At 46.1% G+C, this 20,769-nt stretch overlaps 2 protein-coding genes across 3 annotated transcripts in view; one reads left to right on the plus strand and one right to left on the minus strand.

Moving 5' to 3' along the window:
- Window positions 1-1,326: 1,326 nt before the first annotated feature.
- On the minus strand, window positions 1,327-10,168 carry ALG11 (ALG11 alpha-1,2-mannosyltransferase). 2 transcript variants are annotated; one of them, XM_044286053.1, is made up of 4 exons: window positions 10,064-10,168; window positions 9,704-9,937; window positions 3,207-4,132; window positions 1,327-1,710 (listed from the first exon to the last, which is right to left on the minus strand). In XM_044286053.1, the coding sequence occupies exons 1-4, from the start codon at window positions 10,096-10,098 to the stop codon at window positions 1,439-1,441; spliced, it is 1,467 nt and encodes a 488-aa protein (XP_044141988.1). In that variant the 5' UTR covers window positions 10,099-10,168; the 3' UTR covers window positions 1,327-1,438. The 2 variants fall into 2 exon arrangements, with proteins under 2 accessions (XP_044141988.1, XP_044141989.1); XM_044286054.1 differs by lacking the exon at window positions 10,064-10,168 and having other exon boundaries at window positions 3,207-4,134; window positions 9,705-9,835.
- A 236-nt stretch (window positions 10,169-10,404) lies between these two features.
- Window positions 10,405-20,769, plus strand: part of ATP7B (ATPase copper transporting beta) — an 86,324-nt gene continuing 75,959 nt past the window's right edge. Inside the window, 2 exon segments of the mRNA XM_044286530.1 lie at window positions 10,405-10,444; window positions 20,176-20,295. Coding sequence (XP_044142465.1) covers window positions 20,185-20,295 — 111 coding nt within the window. The 5' untranslated portion in view covers window positions 10,405-10,444; window positions 20,176-20,184.

Here is a 20,769-nt window from a genome sequence, read left to right on the forward strand (position 1 = left end):
GTCCTGACATAACTTCTTATTATAGGACGTTGACAAAGGGCATCTACACAGAGCGCACTCTTTGTTTTTTCTCTTAGATGCAGCTTTTTTAGCTGCCATCTATAACCAACAAGGGGACACAAATCAGTGATTTAACAAAACTCATTGTCTTACCCCATCCAGAGTCCGTCTTATACCGGCTGCTTCTCTGGTTCCGTCTCCTCAGGTCTCTTTTCCTCCTCCATACTTATCCTGGAGGTATAGAGAATACTGAAATCAATATGCTGCAGGGAACAGCACCTCTCCTCCGAGAGTTCCGCATGTTCCCTGGGAGCGCCTTTAAGATGCCGCCAACCTCTCAGTCTGCTGCAGGCAAAAAACAACTGGCAAAGCTCTGGTAATCAGGTGAGAGCACAGCTATCCACTCCACTCCTCCTCCGTCCTGCTGTGTTCCGATCTGCTGGAATGCATGGGTACTTACATATCCGGCCTGGAACCGGAAGTCGTCAGTGGAACGCACGTCAAAGCTGACGTCACTCCTGCGACTTCCGGTTTGGCGCTCCGACATGCTCCACTGCCCGGCCTTCGCCCGCAGTCCCCGCTGGGTGCGCATCCAGGGAAAACAGCCCTTTGGCTTGTTCCCTCTCGCCGCCTGTCTTGCGGCAGCACTCGGGCCTCTCCTTTGAGGGACCGGTGCCCTCAGCCCCAGGATCAGCAGCCGGCCCGGACCAACTCCCGTCCCTCAGTGAACCACTGGTAAGGGCTGGCGTGACCCATGGCTCTCTAGGCTCTCCTAGGATTTCCAAGCCATGGGTCCCTGAAAAGAAAACACTACAAGTCTCCTGCTCCAGGGACAGGAAACCTCACTGGAGGTGGGAGAGTGGCTCCACCTTTTTATGCTACAGGTTTCCTGTCCATGGAGGAGGAGCCATCTCTCAGTGGTGCTGTCGTGGGGGAGGGGAAAAGAAACCTGCCAGTTATATGGAGGGCAGTGCCAGCGAGTCTCATCGGACTCCTCTCCCTCGCAGAGCTGGTGTGCATTGCCAGGTTCGTCATGTCAGTACTATAAAAGTAATGACTGCGAGCTGAAAAGTGACAGACCTCTAAAATAACAAAGTATGTCACTATATCATGCTGCCCTCAGTTCGGTGACAGGTTCCCTTTTAAACTGTATTCTATTATTATATTACTAATTGCTACCAGGAGACAAATTTGAGCACTATCAATCCGAAGCATGTGAACCTACTGAAACTGAACTATCCCTTTTAAACAGTATAGTGTCCACCTTCCATTTTCAGCTATAAAAAAAAAACATAAGAAACAACTATGAAGAATACATATAGTAGCTGAGGAGTTAATCACATTTAATATACATTATCGGTTCAATACAAAAATATTTTACACCCTTCCTTCCGGTTGACCACACTATATACACATAACCTTCACCAAGAGGCCTGCCCTATTTAAATAGAAGCTCTGTAGCAGAGATAAAATTGACTTCAAACTCCTGGTCAGAGAATCTAGAAACCGAGCGTCTAGCATTCTGCCGGATCTGTAGTCGGCTGTCTTCAGACATCGCCAGGATGCGGTCCATAGCAGAAGCATAGCTCTCCTCACTGTCTGCCAGAAAGCCGGTGTCATGTCCTTCATACGGGATCACAATGTCCAGTTTGGGTCCTCCAGAGTTATGAGCTAAAATGATTGTTCCCGCTGCCATGCACTCAACCACTCCTGTAAAGGTAAGTATCACATGAAAGGTTAGTTGTTATATAGATGGAGTTATTCATTAAAGTAATAGTCTGGTGTAGAACTAGCATTCTTATTATCAAATACCCAACTAGAGAATCCCGAGTCCTGGAGCGTTCAGCATGTGGACAACCTGTGATCGGCTCATCAAAGATGGGCCAGGATATGGGGTTCTGACCTCTAGCACCGTCACAGATCATCCTAACAATGAATGTCCACTTGTGAATGGGGACGAGCACAGGGTCCTTGCCCAGCTGGGTCGCCAGGTAAAAACTAAGGGGCCAGAATGCTATCTACCCCTTAATTCCCCAGATGGCCAGGGATCCTAGTGGTCAGACCCTCACTGACCATAAAGTGATAACACATCCTACTAATATACCAGCATTTTAGAAATGGAAATAACCCTTTAAGGGACCCTGCTAACAAGGGATTATTTAAGGTACAGAAATAATTAACTCTTCTTATAAATTAGTGGCAAGCACAATAACTTGTGACTCTTAGGCCCCTTTCACACGGGCGAGAATTCTGTGCGGGTGCAGTCCGCGAGGCGAACGCACTGAATCCGGCTCCATTCATTTCTATGGGGCTGTGCACATGAGCGGTGATTTTCACGCATCACTGGTGCGTTGTATGAAAATGGCAGCATGCTCTATATTGTGTGATTTTCACTCAATGCAGGTCCCATAGAAGTGAATAGGGCTGCGTGAAAATCGCAAGCAAGTGCGGATGCGGTGCGATTTTCACACATGGTTGCTAGGAGACGATCAGGATGGGGACCCGATCTTTATTATTTTTCCTTATAACATGGTTATAAGGGAAAATAATAGCATTCTTAATACAGAATGCTTAGTAAAATAGTGATAGAGGGGTAAAAAATAAAAAAACTATTAATAAACTCACCTTAATCCACTTGAACGCTCAGCCTGGCATGTCTTTATTTTTTGATGAAAAGGATCTGTGGTGACGTCACTGTGCTCATCACATGATCCATCACCATGGTGATGGAGCATGTGATGAGTGCAGTGACGTCAAAGGTCCTTTAGCCAGGTCCTGAAGAAAGTAGAAAGAAGAGGAGATCCGCTACGCCAGGGATGGCCAACCAGCTGTTGCAAAACTACAACTCCCAGCATGCCCAGACAGCCTACAGCAGGGTATGGTGGGAATTGTAGTTTTACAACAGCTGGAGGGCCGCATGTTGGCCAGCCCTGCGCTATGCGATCAAGTGGATGGGGCGAGTTAAATTTGTTTATTATTTTTAACCCCTCAATGGACATTTTACTAAGCATTCTGTATTAAGAATGCTATTATTTTCCCTTATAACCATGTTATAAGGGAAAATAATAAAATCTACCAAAAATGCCACCACTCTATTCATGTCTATGGTTTTTACATAGACAGTGGCACAACCCCTTTCACATGTTATTCATGTAATTCTAGGCCCAAACCACATTAAAAACTAAAACACCCCAAGAGGTTCTTACCAATTCCAAAGTGCTCATTCCACATTGTATGGAGACCAATGGTGGCTTCACCCAGATGCGTCTTCAGGTCGTCAAAGGGAATGTTAACTTTAAACTCTACAGGAACTCCCAAGTCCGCAGCGAGCTTCTTCAGCCCGGACACTCGGAGCTCATCTTGTTCGTTGCGACACCCCCCGATAAGAATGAGCTTCAGATTTGCTCTTTCCTCTGGAGTCTTCTTTGCCAGCAAAGTACTAAATGCCCGGATCTGCAGTTTGTGGTCTTTCTCCGGCCTGAACTGGCCGATAGACACCACAGAGTGTTTTTTTAACTCGTGCTTCTGACTCAGTTCAATATCTAAAAACGTCTGCACATCACAAGGTGGATAAACGATGCTGATGCGATCGCTGCATTTCCACAAATCCAAGACATGGTTGAAGGTCCACGTGGAGTTAACCATTATCATATCGCTGCAGGATCCAACCCAGCCGTAAATAAGTGCAAACAAGACGTAGTAAATCAGCTTCAGCCTGCTCAGGACAGGGTTGTTGGAGATGAACGCAGCGTTGTTGAACCGAGCGGTGTGGTCCCGGACAATAGACAGCATGTCTGTGCTGATGGTTGGGTAGTGCACGTAGCAGCCCACACGACAGCCCCCCAGGTATTTGAATAAAGGCAATGTAAATGCATAGCCCATGGAATCAATATAAACATCAGGCACGCATTTCACCAGAGCCTCCCAGCCTAACAGAATGGAGCCCAAGCTCTGTCCCAGCAGGGTGAAATGTGGGTACAGTCTGTCTTCTACCAGGTAACGTTTATCCAAGAAGACAAACTTAACAGGGTAGGATAACTTTATATTAAACCTGCCGCCTGCCCCAGCGAGGATCTCTTCTCCCGAGACGTCTTTGTCGCCGGTGTAAACAACATATATGGCATCTTTATACCTGCAAAATGAAATAAATAAAAAACATTCAAACCAAAATCTATGGCATTATTTAAAGGGTATTTCAGGGTTATTTATATTGATGGGCAATCCTCATGATACGCCATCAATATCTGATCAGCGGGGGGGGACCTTGAACCACCACTAATCAGCTGTTCCCGTGTAGCGCTGGTGCAGGGACTACACGGCTCTGTCCATTGTGCGGTTCACAGGTTACTGCAGTATTGCTCCATTCACTACAATAGGAGCAGCGCTACAGTAATCAGCAATGCTAGGCCCCATTTACACGACCGTATCTTTGTTGGACCCATTCATTTCAACGGGGCCACAAAAAATGCGGACATCACACTGTATGCTGTCCGCATCAGTACATCCGTTCCGGGGCCCTGCAAAAAAGACAGAACATGTCCTATTCTTGTCCATTTTGTGGACGAGAATAGGCATTTGTAACATAGGGCAGAATGTGCAGGACACACACACACAGCTGGTATCTGTGTTGCGCGGATCTGCAATTTGCGTGCTGCAAAACGGATGTGGTCATGTGAATTGGGCCTTACACTACACAGTGGAAGGAGCTGTGACATTCTGGCAACTACTTCTAGTGCCAGAGTACCTCGAAACAGCTGATTAGCAGGGATGCGTGGTGTTGATGTACATAGCTCCTCCTGACTCTATATCTATATATACACACACTCACCTAAAGAATTATTCGGAACACCATACTAATACGATGTTCGACCCCCTTTTGCCTTCAGAACTGCCTTAATTCAGCAAGGCATTGATTCAGCAAGGTGCTGATAGTATTCTTTAGAAATGTTGGCCCATATTGATAGGATAGCATCTTGCAGTTGATGGAGATTTGAGGAATGCACATCCAGGGCACGAAGCTCCCGTTCCACCACATCCCAAAGATGCTCTATTGGGTTGAGATCTGGTGACTGTGGGGGCCATTTTAGTACAGTGAACTCATTGTCATGTTCAAGAAACCAATTTGAAATGATTCGAGCTTTGTGACACGGTGCATTATCCTGCTGGAAGTAGCCATCAGAGGATGGGTACATGGTGGTTATGAGGGATGGACATGGTCAGAAACAATGCTCAGGTAGCCCATGGCATTTAAACGATGGCCAATTGGCACTAAGGGGCCTAAAGTGTGCCCAGAAAACATCCCCCACACCATTACACCACCACCACCAGCCCGCACAGTGGTAACAAGGCATGATGGATACATGTTCTCATTCTGTTTACGCCAAATTCGGACTCTACCATTTGAATGTCTCAACAGAAATCGAGACTCATCAGACCAGGCAACATTTTTCCAGTCTTCAACAGTCCAATTTTGGTGAGCTCGTGCAAATTGTAGCCTCTTTTTCCTATTGGTAGTGGAGATGAGTGGTACCCGGTGGGGTCTTCTGCTGTTGTAGCCCACCTTTCTTTCCCATTCTGACATTCAGTTTGGAGTTCAGGAGATTGTCTTGACCAGGACCACAACCCTACATGCATTGAAGCAACTGCCATGTGATTGGTTGACTAGATAATCGCATTAATGAGAAATAGAACAGGTGTTCCTAATAATTCTTTAGGTGAGTGTATACGCTGAACATATAGCTATTGTGGGAACAGAGCAGAAATGGAGCTCAAGCCTTCTTCACGGTATAACTGATAAAATCAATAATTGCCTTCATATATTAAAATGAAGTAGCGGTAAATCCTTAGCGCTAAATGCACACGATCAGGATTGCGTGCAGAAAATCCTGCATGCAAATCCGGATTTCAGTGCGGATTCTCGGCACATGAATCCTGAACGTGTGCATGTACCCTAAAGGGAACCTGTCAAGTGATTTCTGCTGACCTATCTGAGAGCAGAACCTGATAGAGGGAGAGAAGCTGAGCTCTGCAATATAGAGGGTGATTTGGAGCAGGATTACTGAATAAAAAGCAGAGTAAATCCTGACAGGACTGCTTGGAAAGACAGGAAGAGTCCTGATTCCCTTCCCCCTTCCCCCAAAACATGATGACAGACAGCTCTCCCTGCATCAGTGTGTAAATAGAAGGCCATCAATCACTATGTGTGGGTAAACAGGACACTCTTTCTCTCTTAAGCCTCATGGAGACGTCCGTGGAACACGGTCCGTGAGATACCGAACTGGCATTGCAGGAGCGCACGGCATCATAGCAACCAATGACGCTGTCCGGTATCTCACGGACCGTGTTCCATGAGGCTTTAGGAGTCCTGTAAGGATTTACCAGATCACATAAACCTATAAACTAAAGAGCTCAGCTTCTCTCCCACTGTAAAAACTTGCTCTCAGATAGGGCAGAAGACACCCGACAGGTTCCCTTTAAAGGGGTATTCCGGTTACCATAAATATAACTGTTTTAGACTAATGTTCAGTAATTACTAGAGATGAGCGAATTTCAGGTTATGAAATTCGTTCACGCTTCGTTTACAAGTAAAAGGTGAAGTGCGTTATGAATTCCGTTACCACGGACCATAACGCAATTCTATGACGGAATGCCTTTAGAGGTATTCCGTCATAATAGAAGTCTATAGGCTGCAAAACGGATCCGTCCCGTTTCCATTATGCAAAAGAGGACTCCCCCTGCATAACGGAAATGGGATGGATCCGTTTTGCAGCCCATAGACTTCTATTATGACGGAATGAATAACGGAATGCCTCTAAAAGGCATTTCGTTATGCATTCCGTCACAGAATTGCGTTATGGTCCATGGTAACGGAATCCGTAACGCACTTCACCTTTTACCAGTAAATGAAGCGAACGAATTTCATAACCTGAAATTCGCTCATCTCTAGTAATTTCCTAAAATAATGTAAATTTCACATATTTACTGTTCAGTAGTTAAAAAAGTTGCTTCTTCCTCTGCTTCCCACTGTGTTTCCTCATAAAAACAATGGAATCGACCTGTAGTTCTGATCCTTTGTTAGGTCGAGCATGCTCAGTGTGTTGCTATCAATTCTCTTGCTAAATATCTTGTGAAACAAAGGGCGTGTCAGTGTGCTGGAGATTACTGGGTAGAGGGGGCGTGACCGGACTGTGATATCAGGCAGCCAATCAGTAAACAGCAACACTCACAGCAGGAAAGCTAGGGATTGTGGGGATTGTAGTTATGTGCAGGGCCGTCTTTAATATTGATTGGACCCTGGGCAAAAATTTACTTGGGCCCCCTGGATCTCGCCTTCCCACACCTTAGCATGCAATCACGCCCTCCACCACAACACACACACAAAAAATCCACACATCTGGTAGAGTACAGTGAATGACTGTAAATACTTCCAGTTCTGAAGACTCCAGCGGCTCAGGACCAGTGCTCGGGGCAGCTGGGCTCAGGCTGGAAGTGGGCACCGCTCTGCAGGAAGGAGACCAGGGCTCGGCTCACCCTAGTGTTACAGTGCACACCAGCACCCCACAGTATGCAGTATAGCACCCTATAGTATACAGCACCACACAGTATGCAGTATAGCACCCTATAGTATACAGCACCACACAGTATGCAGTTTAGCACCCCACACTATACAGTACCCCACAGTATATAGTAGAGCAGTATAGCAGCCCACAGTATACAGCACCTCACGGTATACAACACCTCACTGTATACAGCACCCCAAACTATACACGATACAGCCCCCCACACTATACAGTACAGCAGTATAGCACTCCACACTATACAGTACAGCAGTATAGCCCCCCCCCCCCCACTATACAGGCCCCGCACAGTATACAGCCCACCACACAATATACAGCCCACCACACAATATACAGCACCCCACTATACAGTAGTTTACAGTATATTAACATAACAGCCCCTGTCACCTTTTTCTGATGTAATCTTTACACAAAAAAGCTCCACAGTTAACTTCTGCAACACTCAGTAGGACCTGTGATGACCTCATAGCCATGTGACCAGTAATTGCTAGGTTACTGGTCACATGGTAATGATGTAATTAAGGTCCTAGATCACAACTCATTAAGGTCCTAGAACCTAGATCATTATGCCTGTGTAGCCGACAGCCTGACACCCGGGGCAGTAGCTAGCAGGGCTCAAGAGGCAGCTGCCTTGGACCCCCCAGGAGCAACTGGGCCCAGGGCAGCTGCCCCTTTTGCCCCTTGGTAAAGACGGCCCTGGTTATGTGAGGGAAGATCAGGCGCCATGACACTCAGTGTGTTGCAGGCTCACACAGGAGCTAGCCAAATGGACTGCAAGGTAAATGGAAGCTCTGGTTATATGTATGGGTTCTGGTTGGGTCACAGTTTGCAGCCTTAATGAAGTTTTTCAAAAATTAAGTCACTTTACCGGAATACCCCTTTAAATACTCACAACTCAACAACTTGGTAATCTACTGCATCTCTTGACAGCAGTTGGATATTTTGTATCTTTCCCATATGGATTACTGTAATACTGCCGTGTCCATATTAGATTCATTACACTAAAAATAAAGAAAACCTGGCACCTCTCTTGTATCTACTCTTATTCCTCATAAAACAAAAGCTCTGCATTGTGCCATTCCTTTTTTATTCCTCCTAGAAATGTATGAGTAACTCGACAACTGGGCACGTCTCTGCACAATCTGACACTATCCAATCCGAGTGTCAGACTGTGACACATTCTATTGACAGGGAAATGGTAACACCCAGTTGTCGAATTATACAATAACAGAGGATTGGTGCAATGAGTTGTCCAAACGTGTTACTTCTTGGGGAGGGCACGTATTTACTAGTGCTGTCAGCCAGCTATGCCTCTCCACTAGTATGAGGGACCCCATTAGTGGGAAAACCATTTGAATGTTCTTACATAATGATAATTAAATGACAGCCTCATAATATCCCTTTAAATCAACAATGTCCACTAATGGTATCAATTAAAGGGTCCCCAAGTTTTTAGAAAACCTGAGTCCCGAGACCCCCCACCAATCCCTATAACAAGATGAGAGAATGGCTGATATGTGGACCCTTCTCTCGCCTTGTGCTAGCGATAGGCGGTGGTCACTCAGACCCCCACCAAAAAAAAAAAAAGGCTTTTGACATGTTTCTATAACATATAGAACGTTATAGGAAAACTCAGTGACCCTTTAAGTGTAAGTACTTAAAGGGGTTATGCCATCTTAGACAACGGGGGTATATCGCTAGGACATGCCCCCATTATCTGTTAGGTGCCGGACCTGCACGGAGAACGGAGCCGGGGAGAGTTGTGGCTGGAGGACCCTGGGTTTCCTAGGGTCAGTCCACCACCAGGCGCAGCTGCCCGCCTCCCCCATCGAAGTGAATGGGAGCGCACCGAACATGAGAGGCCACCGCTCCCTTTCATTTCTATGGGGCCGACGGAAATAGCTGAGCCAACGCTCAGCTATTTTCGGCGGCTCCATAGAAATAAACGGAGGACGACTGCGCATGCGCAGTGCACACTCCTCGACTTTCTCCACTCCGTTCTCCTTGTAGTTGCGGGTCCCAGAGGTGGGACCTGCACATATCAGACAATGGGGGCATATCCTAGTGATATACCCCCATTGTCTTTACAAGTCTGACTATCAGCACCCTCACACTTAATAATATACCTTTTTTGTAAAGCGCGCAGCGCGCACCACAGCACCCTTTCACCGCCGCCTCCTGCATTGCAGTAGGGGTGAAAGAACGCCACTACTTTCTGCTCTCTGCCATCTTTGCCGAGCTGCGCGGATGCTTTTTTCTTCTTCCCAATCCACAAGCGGACACCGAGGAGAACAAGGAATATCAGGAGGGTGACAGTGATGCTGGCGACGAGCGCAGGGACGAAGAGTGACGTCAGCACGCTGGAGGGGGAAACATAGAAGAAGAAAAGTCACATGAGATTCATGTATAGCCATAACAGCAACTCATTGTGGCCTGGCGACCACCAGCAGGAGGCGGCAGTGCCCTGTCATTACCGAGCCACTCACCGTAACACGCCGCACAAGCACAGCCCTCCAGCCATGACTGCATGACAGGACACAGTACGCGTCACTCGGCAATCAAAACAGAACTACCGGACGCATCCTAATGACGTCACTGCGTGATGACGACACGCGCAAGGGAATGCTCGGGGCGTGGCTAGGCGGAGAATACCTGGATGGGCGTGGACTGCAGATGATTGACATATGAAGGGCGTGTCCCGCGCCTGACAGCAGCAGCAACCTGTTGTATCAGTGCGGGCAGGGAGATGAATGCATCACACAATCCCGGGGTTTATGAGTCCAGAGTCCACTGTCTCTGTGCACACAGTACGGTAGTCAGGGGCAGGATCGCTGACAGTGTGCCGGAGCAGAGCAGGAGCTGGCTGGGTAAAACACGCTTTATATACATAGAACATGCAGATATACATATACACACCTGTAGTGACTGTCATGTGTGCCAATGTCATATCTCTTGTACATATTTAGGCTTGAGGCCTCATGCGTATACGACCATATCAGTTTCACGGTCCGCAAACCACGATATGTCCGTGTGCGCGTCGCAGTTTCTCTATAGGAATGGACAAAAATAGGACTGATTTGTGAAACAGCCACAATTTTTTTTTTTAAAATGGGTCTGTGTGCGATCCGCAAACAAATTCGGATCAGACGCGGACCAAAAATACGGTTGAGCGGCCTTATACACATGTACGTGTCCAGTTTGCAGAAATAGTCAAACCAGTTTACATCCCAGTTCTGCATCCGCAGTCTTTTCGCTTTTCTTTTCGCCTTTTTTCTCATATCTGTTTTGTAGTTTTCTAAGCAATGGATCAATGAAAAACTGGAGTGCACCTGGAAGGCTGCGCTGTCCGCGGACCCGCTGAATAGAGAGCGCGCCCCCTGCCCGCATGGGCGTCTGAATATACATACAGTATAGGCTGCCTGCACATGTTGCGGATTGGTGTGCGGAAAATCCACATGAAAACCGCAAGAGAACCCGCACATAAAACTGCTCTATTTATCATGGAGGTTTTTTGCGGTTTTTTTTTTGCAGTTTTTGGTGTGGATTTTATTTTAGCAACCCCATGGAAGTCTAGGGGGGGGGAAAAACCCACTATATATAAGGTGTAGAGTCGCATATACAATTGACATTCTACGGATTTTAAAGTTCGCACAGCGGTGTGCCATGTGTACAGGAGATTTGGCAAATTTTGTTCATTGGCTGATACTTTATTAGGCTGCTGTTTTTCTCCCAGAATCCGCATCGTGTGCTGTTACCCATAGGCCGCTTTCAGACGAGCGTATTGAAATCCGTCAGTATTCTGGCTCAGGATCCTGATCATATACCATCAGTGTTGCTTCAGTATTTCATCTGGATTTCCATGCGCACTCTTTCCTCCATGCATTTTTTGGATGCACTCCTATACATTATAATGGAGTATTTGGAAACAAATACACACAAAATTCGGACATGCCGCGGATTTCAAATACTGACGGAAATTATACACCCATGTGAATAGCTCCATTCATTAACATTAGCATCGGATTCTGGTACATTAAATCCGGACCAGATACGCATTGCTAATACGCTCGTCTGAAAGCGGCCATAGAATTCAGTGGATCCATTCACACGTCCGTAACGTGTTTTGCAGATTCACAAAACACGGACACGGCAATGTGCGTTCCGCATTTTGAATAGGACATGTTCTATTTTTTTTCGGGAACGGAAATGCGGACCCTGGAAGTGCTAGTGTTATTTATTATACTCTCTTATATATAGCGCTGACATTTTCCGCAGCGCTTTACAGACGTTATCACCCGCTGTCCCCAATAGGGCTCACAACGTAAGTTCCCTATCAGTATGTCTGTGGAGGAAACCAGAGAACCTGGAGAAACCCAGGACCCCAGCGCTGCAAGACACCAGTGCTAACCCCTGAGCCACCGTGCTGCCCAAAATGGAGCCCAAAGTAATACCAATAAAAACTCTCCTCCTAAAAAAAAAAAAAAAAAAAAAAAAACACTTATGGCGATACCAGCTGTATATTGAGGAGAGAGGGGTCTGAGAAGGAATGGAGGCTGCATTCAACTTGCTCACTACTTTTTTTCCATGTTCATAGCCTTTAAAGGGCTTCTGTCACCCCACTAAAGTCATATTTCTTTGGGGGCTAGTTAAATTCCTTATAGTGTGATATATGAAAATATAATGGTGTTACTTACTTTCCTTCAGCCGTTTCTTATAAAAAACAAACTTTTATAATATGTAAATTAGGTCTCTACCAGCAAGTAGGGCGTCTACTTGCTGGTAGCCGCCGCAAAAAACCGCCCCCTCGTCGTGTTGATTGACAGGGCCAGCCGCGATCTCCTCCTCCGGCCGATTCAAAAATCGCGCGCCTGTGTTCATTCGGCGCAGGCGCTCTGAGACGAGGAGGCTCGCTTCCTCAGCACTCCCTCAGTGCGCCTGCGCCGATGACGTCTTTTTCGGTGATGTCATTGGCGCAGGCGCACTGAGGGAGTTCTGAGGATGCGAGCCTCCTCCTCTCAGAGCGCCTGCGCCGAATGAACACAGGTGCGCGATTTTTGAAATGCTGACAGGGCCGGCCGGAGGAGGAGATCGCGGCTGGCCCTGTCAAGCAACACGACGAGGGGGCGGTTTTTTTGCGGCGGCTACCAGCAAGTAGACGCCCTACTTGCTGGTAGAGACCTAATTTACATATTATAAAAGTTTGTTTTTATAAGAAACGGCTGGTTTTAAAGTAATTGAAGCCGCCTCCTCTTCACCCGCCATAAGTTTCTTCGCAGAACATGTATGTAAAGGGATTATCCAATCCTATAAAAAGCCTCCCCATATGCCGGGCCCCTCACAGGGAATATACTTACCTGGGTCCCCACTCCTGGTCCCTGCACCGCCGCTGCTGGTTCTCCCTATGCGCGGATGAAAATGTTGGGGGGGAGCAGCCAATGGCAGGTGGGGACAGGGACGAGCCTCCCTAGCTTCACCCGCGATGCTAGGGAGGCTCGTCCCCGCCCGCCATCGGCTGCTTTCCCCCTGACACAGGATGTTTTCATCCGTGCACGGGGAGAAGCATCAGCGGTGGTGCGGGGACCAGGAGCGGTGCAGGGAGGGGCCCGGCGTATGGGTGGGGGCTTTTTATAGGATTGGATAACCCCTTTAAAGAGGTTGTCCAGGATTCTGCTGGATACCAGTATCTGATCGGTGGCCCCCCTGTCAATCAGCTGTTCTGCAGTAGCTCCAGTGCCGAAAGTCTCCGCCAGAACTACACAGCTCTGTCCAGTGTCTGGTGGGGGGGGGGGGGGGGGGGGTACTGGTGTACTGCTCCTGTTGAAGTGAATGGGAGCAGCGCTGCAGTGACCAGCTCCGTCCAGCGCACAATGTAGTTTTGCTGCCGACTTCCGAGATCCCCGCTGATCAGATATTGTTGGCCCTATTGGCCATTAGTAGTAAAATTCTGGACAAGCCCTTTAAAGTATCCTTTGTTTTCTATGGCCCAAAAAAGTGCCAAGTGTGTCAGGTAATGGCTTTTTTTGAATGGAGGTCAGTGATGTAAACGCACACTTGCAAAACGTGCTGTGAAATAGAAATATATCCACTTGCTTGTAATGTCAAATCTTGTGCAATCAACCGTATTGATACGTGAGCCCCATCATGGGCGCAGCTCCACCTAGAACCGCTCGGGGTCAGACATCACTTGTTGATCGGGTTCATGTCCGTGTTCACATCACTGTATTTCTCAGGGTTTAAACATGCAGTTACATTCCCAGCCGCCTTCCTTCCGTGCCTGGCAGATCTGCACATAGAGCCTGGTCATAAGATTGACTTTAGACCTCCAGGAATGCAAGTTCTATGTGGGCGTCAAGATAAATGACACAATAGTTTAACACGTCCTGCCAAGTGAACCCTTACTCTCCACTACCAATGACCCGTCCTCAGTATACAGTGCCTTGCAAAAGTATTCACCCCCTTGACTTTTTTCGTGTTTTGGTGCCTCACAACCTGGAATTACCATAGATTGTTTGAGGATTTGCATCATGTAATTTACAGAACATGCCCCCAACTTAGAAGATGTTTTTTTTTATTGTGAAGCAAAAAACAAATAGGACAAAATAACAGAAAAAGTCAATGTGCATAACTATTCACCCCCTAAAGTCAATACTTTGTAGAGCCACATTTTGCGGCAGTCACAGCTCCAAGTCGCTTTGGATAAGTCTCTATGAGCAGTTGCCACATCTTACCACTGAGATTTTTGCCCATTCCTCCTTGCAAAACTGCTCCAGCTCCTTCAGGTTGGATGGTTTGCACTTGTGAACAGCAATCTTTAAGTCTGACCACAGATTTTCTATTGGATTGAGATCTGGGCTTTGACTCGGCCATTCCAACACATTTACATGTCTCCCCTTAAACCACTCAAGTGTAGCTTTAACAGTGTGTTTGGGGTCATTGTCCTGCTGGAAGGTGAACCTCCGTCCTAGCCTCAAATCACGCACAGAGGGGTACAGGTTTTGCTGAAGAATATCCCTGTATTTAGCACCGTCCATCTTTGCCTCAACTCTGACCAGTTTCCCAGTCCCATCCCCACAGCACGGTGCTGCCACCACCAGGTCTCACTGTGGGGATGGTGTTCTTTGGGTGATGTGATGTGTTGGGTTTGCACCAGACATAGCGTTTTCTTTGATGGCTGAAAAGTTCAATTTTAGTCTCATCAGACCAGAGCACCTTCCTCCATACATTTTAGGAGTCTCCCATATGCCTTTTCACAAACTCATAACGTGCCTTTTTGTTTTTAGCTGAAAGTAATGGCTTTCTTCTGGCCATTCTGCCATAAAGCCCAACTCTATGGAGCGTACGGCTTATTGTCGTCCTATGTACAGATACTCCAGTCTCTGCTGTGGAGCTCTGCAGCTCCTCCAGGGTTACCTTAGGTCTCTGTGCTGCCTCTCTGATTAATGCCCTCCTTACCCGGTCTGTGAGTTTTGGTGGGCGGCCGTCTCTTGGTAGGTTTGCTGTTGTGCCATGTTCTTTCCATCTGGTTATAATAGATTTGATGGTTCTCTTGGGGATCATCAAAGATTTGGATATTTTCTTTTATAACCTAACCCTGAGTTGTACTTCTCAACAACATTGTCCCTTACTTGTTTGGAGAGTTCCTTGGTCTTCATGGCAGTGTTTGGTTAGTGATGTCTCTTGCTTAGGTGTTGCAGCCTCTGGGGTGTGTATATGTAATGACAGATCATGTGACACAGGTGACATCATTTCACTAATTATGTGACTTCTGAATGTAATTAGTTTCACCAGAGCTTTTTATGGGTTTCCTAACGAAGGGGATGAATACATACGTACAGGCCAATTTTCTGTTTTCTATTTCTAAACAATAGTTTTATTTATATATTTTTCTCATTTCATCTCACTTCACCAACTTAGACTATTGTGTTCTGATCCATCACATAAAATTCTGATTAACAAAATATTGAACTTAAGGCTGTAATGTAACAAAATACAAAAAAGTCAAGGGGGGTAAATACTTTTGCAAGGCACTGTATATGCCACATGTTGGAGCTGTGTGTCAGGAAAACAGTCTCTAAACCAGGGATGCCCAATCCACGGCCCTCCAGCTGTTTCAAAACTACAACTCTCAGCATGCTGGGACAGCCTACACCTATTAGGGCATGCTGGGATTTGTAGTTTTGCAGAACTGGAGGGCATCCCTGCTATACACGCTATAAAGATATGAAGATCTGGAAAAATTGGAGATCTGACAATGGCAGTGTTGAGGCAGAGTAGATCCCAACCCCACTGTATCATTAGCACAGAATACGGGAAAAACTGATTTAAATGAATTTTTATTCTCCAGGAGGAAGTACGCTCGGGTGGGTTGGGCGGAGGGAACAGTTAAATAAGTATGAACTGTTCATTTTAAATATGATTTTTTTTTGTCAAAATTCAAAAACAAAGGACATATTCAGAGATGAATCAGTGCAGAATATGGACCTAGGAACACATAATTATAAAAGGAGTCGCTATTTTCCCCTAGAAGCTCTGGGGAGAATATGGTGCCTCATGAAAGCACAATAAGGGCTCATTCACACGGCCATAGTTTTGGTCCACATGGTTTCGGTTGGTTGTGGATCCATAAATCTCAATGAGGCCGCAAAAGATGCGCTGTCCGATTCGCGGCACCCGCAAAAAAATAAAACATGTCCTATTCTTGTCCGTTATTAAAGGAGTAAAAAAAAATAATAGTGGCAGGCTCTCGGCCGGTATCCGTGTTTTGCAGATCCGTGATTTGCGGACCACAAAAACGGATATGGTCATGTGCAGGAGGCGGCCCATGGTATCACTACAGATCACTTATGCCTGCTCCACTTATCAGAAATTTGAGACTATTATTCCACCTGCTGTGCTGGAGTAAAGGGGCTATGAGTCAGCACAGTTTAAAGAGGACGTGTCCCCCCTCCTGACATGTCTCCTTTAGTAACTAATTGCATTCCACATGTAATAAGAATTCTAGGGCATCTATTCTTGTGACTACATGATGTGTCATTCCTTTATTATTCCTGCTAGAAGTAATGAATGAATTGCTGGCAGTTTGCAATGAAGGTGCAGCTGGGTGTTACCAGTTGGGGTCGTGTCCCTGCGCAGTCTGACGCTGGAAGCACTGATTGGGTAGTTTCAGACTGCACTGGGGCACACCCCCAACTGGTAACACCCAGCTGGATCTTCATTGCAAACTGCTGGCAATTCATTCATTACTTCAAGCAGGAACAAAAAAGGAACGGCACAACACAGAGTCAAAAGAATATATGCCAAATTATTATTACATGGGGGATGCAAGTAGTTGCTAAAACAGACATGTCAAGAGAGGTGATACATCTTCTTAAAAATGTTGTCCCACCATAACAATTTATCAGCTATCCACAGTAGAGGTAGTAAGGGCTTGACTGCTGAGGACATCACTTTGGTATCTCTGCGCAACTGTCCCCTGTTCTTGTGATCGGTGGGTGTCCTAACAATAGGTGATAAACTGTTATGGTGGGACAATCCCTTTAAGATCATACAAATGTATTATCATATTCAGTGTATGTTGAGTGCTGGATTATAATCCCTCAATTTTATCCACAGTTTAGATCATGATAATCTAAAATTTCTGCAATCAATAGTGACATGTCCTAGAGACAGGGGCATAGCTATAGGGGAAGCAGGGGAAGTGGCTGCTTTGGGGCCCTGACCCAGAAGGGGCCCATCCAGGAGGAGGAGGACTAAAAGATTTGGTCAGGGCCCCCTCAACAGTATTACACAATGACATTAGAGTGACAGTATAGACAGTGTAGGAAACGGATGCAACAGCTGTTCGGCCTGGTCTGAGAGAGCGATCTTTACTAGCCACAGGAATGGGGGCGGCATGAAAGGAAGGGGTTGCGAAAACATTATTGGGGGATGGGGGCCCCATTCAAAAACTTGCTGTGGGGCCCAGTCATTTCTAGCTACGCCACTGCCTAGAGACACCTCCACCCTTGTGCTGTGTGCTCCTCTGTAGTCCTCCCCTTCAGCAGTGTGTAGAACTGGAGATTATTACTTCATTCTGCTGGTTACCCTTTGGTTCATTGCCCTCAGCTGCTCAATATCCTACAAAGCTCATAGATAGTTTGACATCCGAGACAAGCGCTGTAGGCTTAAAAGGGACTTCAGGCTATGGGAATTTATGATGGAAATATTAATGCGTACCTTGTTATAAAACAGCTTTCCATATGAATAGCACAGGTGACTATAAGAAACTTTGTAATATATAGTATCTTTTTAAAGAAAATTGCTTCTATCCACTTTTATCTGGCTGCTTTCTTCTTTCCTGCTTTTCACATTGACATCTATGAAGGGAGAAGAGGGGGTTGGCGGAGGCTGCTGAATGAGAGACACACAGGGGGGAGTTATGAAGTCTGCTGCTTTCTGCGCCGGTCTTGATTTACCCTGCGCTGTAGGAGAATGCGCCTAATTTATATCTGGAAAGACCATTGTGTGTTGAAAATGTGGTATCCTGAGGTTGTTTTATCTTGAGGGATCGCTGTACTCAATGAATGACGGGGGATTGTAAGCTGCTAATCTTAGTCTGCTCTCCCTCATCTAGTATATATATGAAGTGTGCTTTACCAATATAATAAATTATCTGCAGCTGATGATGTAATACTCCCAGGATCTATGACGGGTGATCACGCGCCAGCAGATTACACGCTCCTGTGTCCATCACATGAGCAGGAAGTAAAGGAGAAAAGTTCCTACTGAATGACGAGGAAAGACTGCAACATGGAGTGTATTAGAAGATCACATACCATTTTTTGTACAAAAACAATTTATTTTCTAAAACCCCCTTTAGGATTCAGAACCTCCCTCTACTGCCATGCAGGCCGGTATAGTGCTGCAGTGTGGACAAATAATCATTGCATGAGTTACCCTCAGCACAATCCATTAGCAGTGTCATAGACAGCCCATCTTTCCTTGGCGGACATCCCTGTAGACATCAAGTGTGTTGGAAGGCCAATGCTTCCTTGTCATATACAACAGACACATATTAAACTGAATATTATCCAACATCCCCCATGTAATAACAATTCTAGATGACTCTATTATTCCTTGTAGAAGTTATGAATGCGTTACAGGCAATTTGCAATGAAGGTCCAGATGGGTGTTACCAGATGGAGAGGGGGGGGGGTGTCCCTGCACAGTATTATACTGGCAGAACCGATTGGGTAATGTCAGACCCCTACAGGTAACACTTATCAGAACCTTCATAGCAGACTGCTAGCAATTCACTCATAACTTCTAGTAGAAATAATAAAGGAATGGCACAACATAGAGCCATAAGAATAGATGACCCAGAATTGTTATTACATGGGTAATGTAAACAGGCATGTCAGGAGAGGTGAAAAGTCCTAATTACGGTTCTGTTCACGTTCATGTTGGAGATTCTGTTACACATTTCATGAGATTGGACACCATGATGGAAACTGACATACCTCATTGAGGTCCTTTGGGTGTCGAGCAGAGCCTTTAGTCCCTCAACACTTCAGAAGTATCAGAAGTAAAAGCCGTAGTTCTTCTATAGTTTAAAAATAAAGTGGAAACATAAGATAGAAAAACTCAGGCCTAAAATGAGAAGTCCAAGGTTTAGAGTGAGACATGTAGAACTAGGGTGGGAAGAGGACATCCTCTGTTAGGCCTCTTGCCCACGACCATATGCCCTCTGAGATATACGGTCCGAATGTCCCGGAGCGGCTTTGATCGTGCGCACGGGAGCACACACATCTTAGATTACAATGATGCTGTGCACGTCGGGGCGCCCGTGGGACTAATGTCCCACACTCAGAAGATCATATAAGTGCGGGACAATAGCACTGCGGGCGGCCCGACGTCCACAGCATCATTGTAATCTGTAATGCTGTGCGCTCCCATGCGCACGATGTATGCCGCTCCGGGACATAAGGCCCGCTCACAAACCGTATGTCTCGGAGGGCATACCGTCGTGGGCAAGAGGCCTTACAAGCAGTGTATGAGAAGGAGTGTAGAAGAAATGTGCGATTATATTGATTGTATGTATTTGACCCATATAAAGGAGGATAAAGGTGTTGGAGAAACGTGAGGAGGATGATGAGGATCTAGATCTTTTCCTTGTCTATGGGCATTATATTCATGTGACTGCCCAGCCAATCACATGTATGTAACCCACCAAAACCAGTGATTAAATGGGCAGTCACTTTTCTGTGTCAAGAGGGACCAGGGACCGGGAGACCAGCAGGGAACGGGAATTATTTTTTTTTTTTTCATTTAATTAGAGAGAGTCCCTCGTTCACAGCCATCGAATAGCCGGAGCAGAGAGTGGTCACAGGAAGCATCTGCCCTTCTCCAGGACCCAACCTGTATGTGACTGGCACGGAGAACACATTGGTTTCAGTGGGTTCCCCTGCAGTTTATACCTGAAGTAAGCTTTTTTTTTTTGGGGGGGGGGGACCCTTCTAACTAAAAAGAGATTGTCTAAACTGGACAGTCGCTTCACTAAAAATATTAGAAAAATGCCTGCTCATAGCACATCATTATATTATAGTCTCTGTCCTTACAGCAAAAGAGGATGTCTAGAAAGATATTTCTGAAGGAGGAGGAAGAAGAAGTGAGGTTACTCAGTGCAACAGAAGAAGAACATAGCGAGAAACCCTGTATATCTCCCCGCGGCACAAGCAAGGTAAGAGAGAGAGGGGCGGTGATATTCACATGGTGGTTTTGTGCTGGTGTTGAGTGAATCAAGCTTCGGATCCATGTTCTAAAAGGGTTTTAAAGTTTAAAAATCAAACCCCGAAGTTATTATATAGAACTCACTTCGCCTCACCGGAACCCATACATTTGAATGCTGTACAGATGTACAACACAAATTTTTGCCATGGATTTCACTGAGGATTCTGCGCCAGAAAACATGCTGCATCCACAGATTCCATTCCAGGAATGAAAAGTCCATTTTTGGCACGGGTGGCATGTGGACACCACAGGAAACCGCGGCAGAAGTCTGCTCGCGGTTTAACGTCATTCAGTGGGCCTAAGGCCTCTTTCTACCCGAGTGTATTTGCAATCCGTATATGCCCCAGATGTATTTATGTACCGGAATCCCCGGCTAATGTTAATGAATAGATGGGTGTATAATTCACGCCAGTATTTGAAATCC

The sequence above is a fragment of the Bufo gargarizans genome, chromosome 3 (genome assembly GCF_014858855.1).
Source record: "Bufo gargarizans isolate SCDJY-AF-19 chromosome 3, ASM1485885v1, whole genome shotgun sequence".
Taxonomy (NCBI): Eukaryota; Metazoa; Chordata; class Amphibia; order Anura; family Bufonidae; genus Bufo; species Bufo gargarizans.

Excerpts from the sequence above, each read along its gene's own strand:
- ALG11 (XM_044286053.1), bottom strand. The coding sequence starts at position 10,098 with ATGGCTGGAGGGCTGTGCTTGTGCGGCGTGTTACG. Across the intron at positions 4,133-9,703 it reads CTGCGCGCTTTACAAAAAAG|GTATAAAGATGCCATATATG; the intron begins GTATATTATTAA and ends TTCATTTTGCAG. Across the intron at positions 1,711-3,206 it reads GAATGAGCACTTTGGAATTG|GAGTGGTTGAGTGCATGGCA; the intron begins GTAAGAACCTCT and ends TTACCTTTACAG.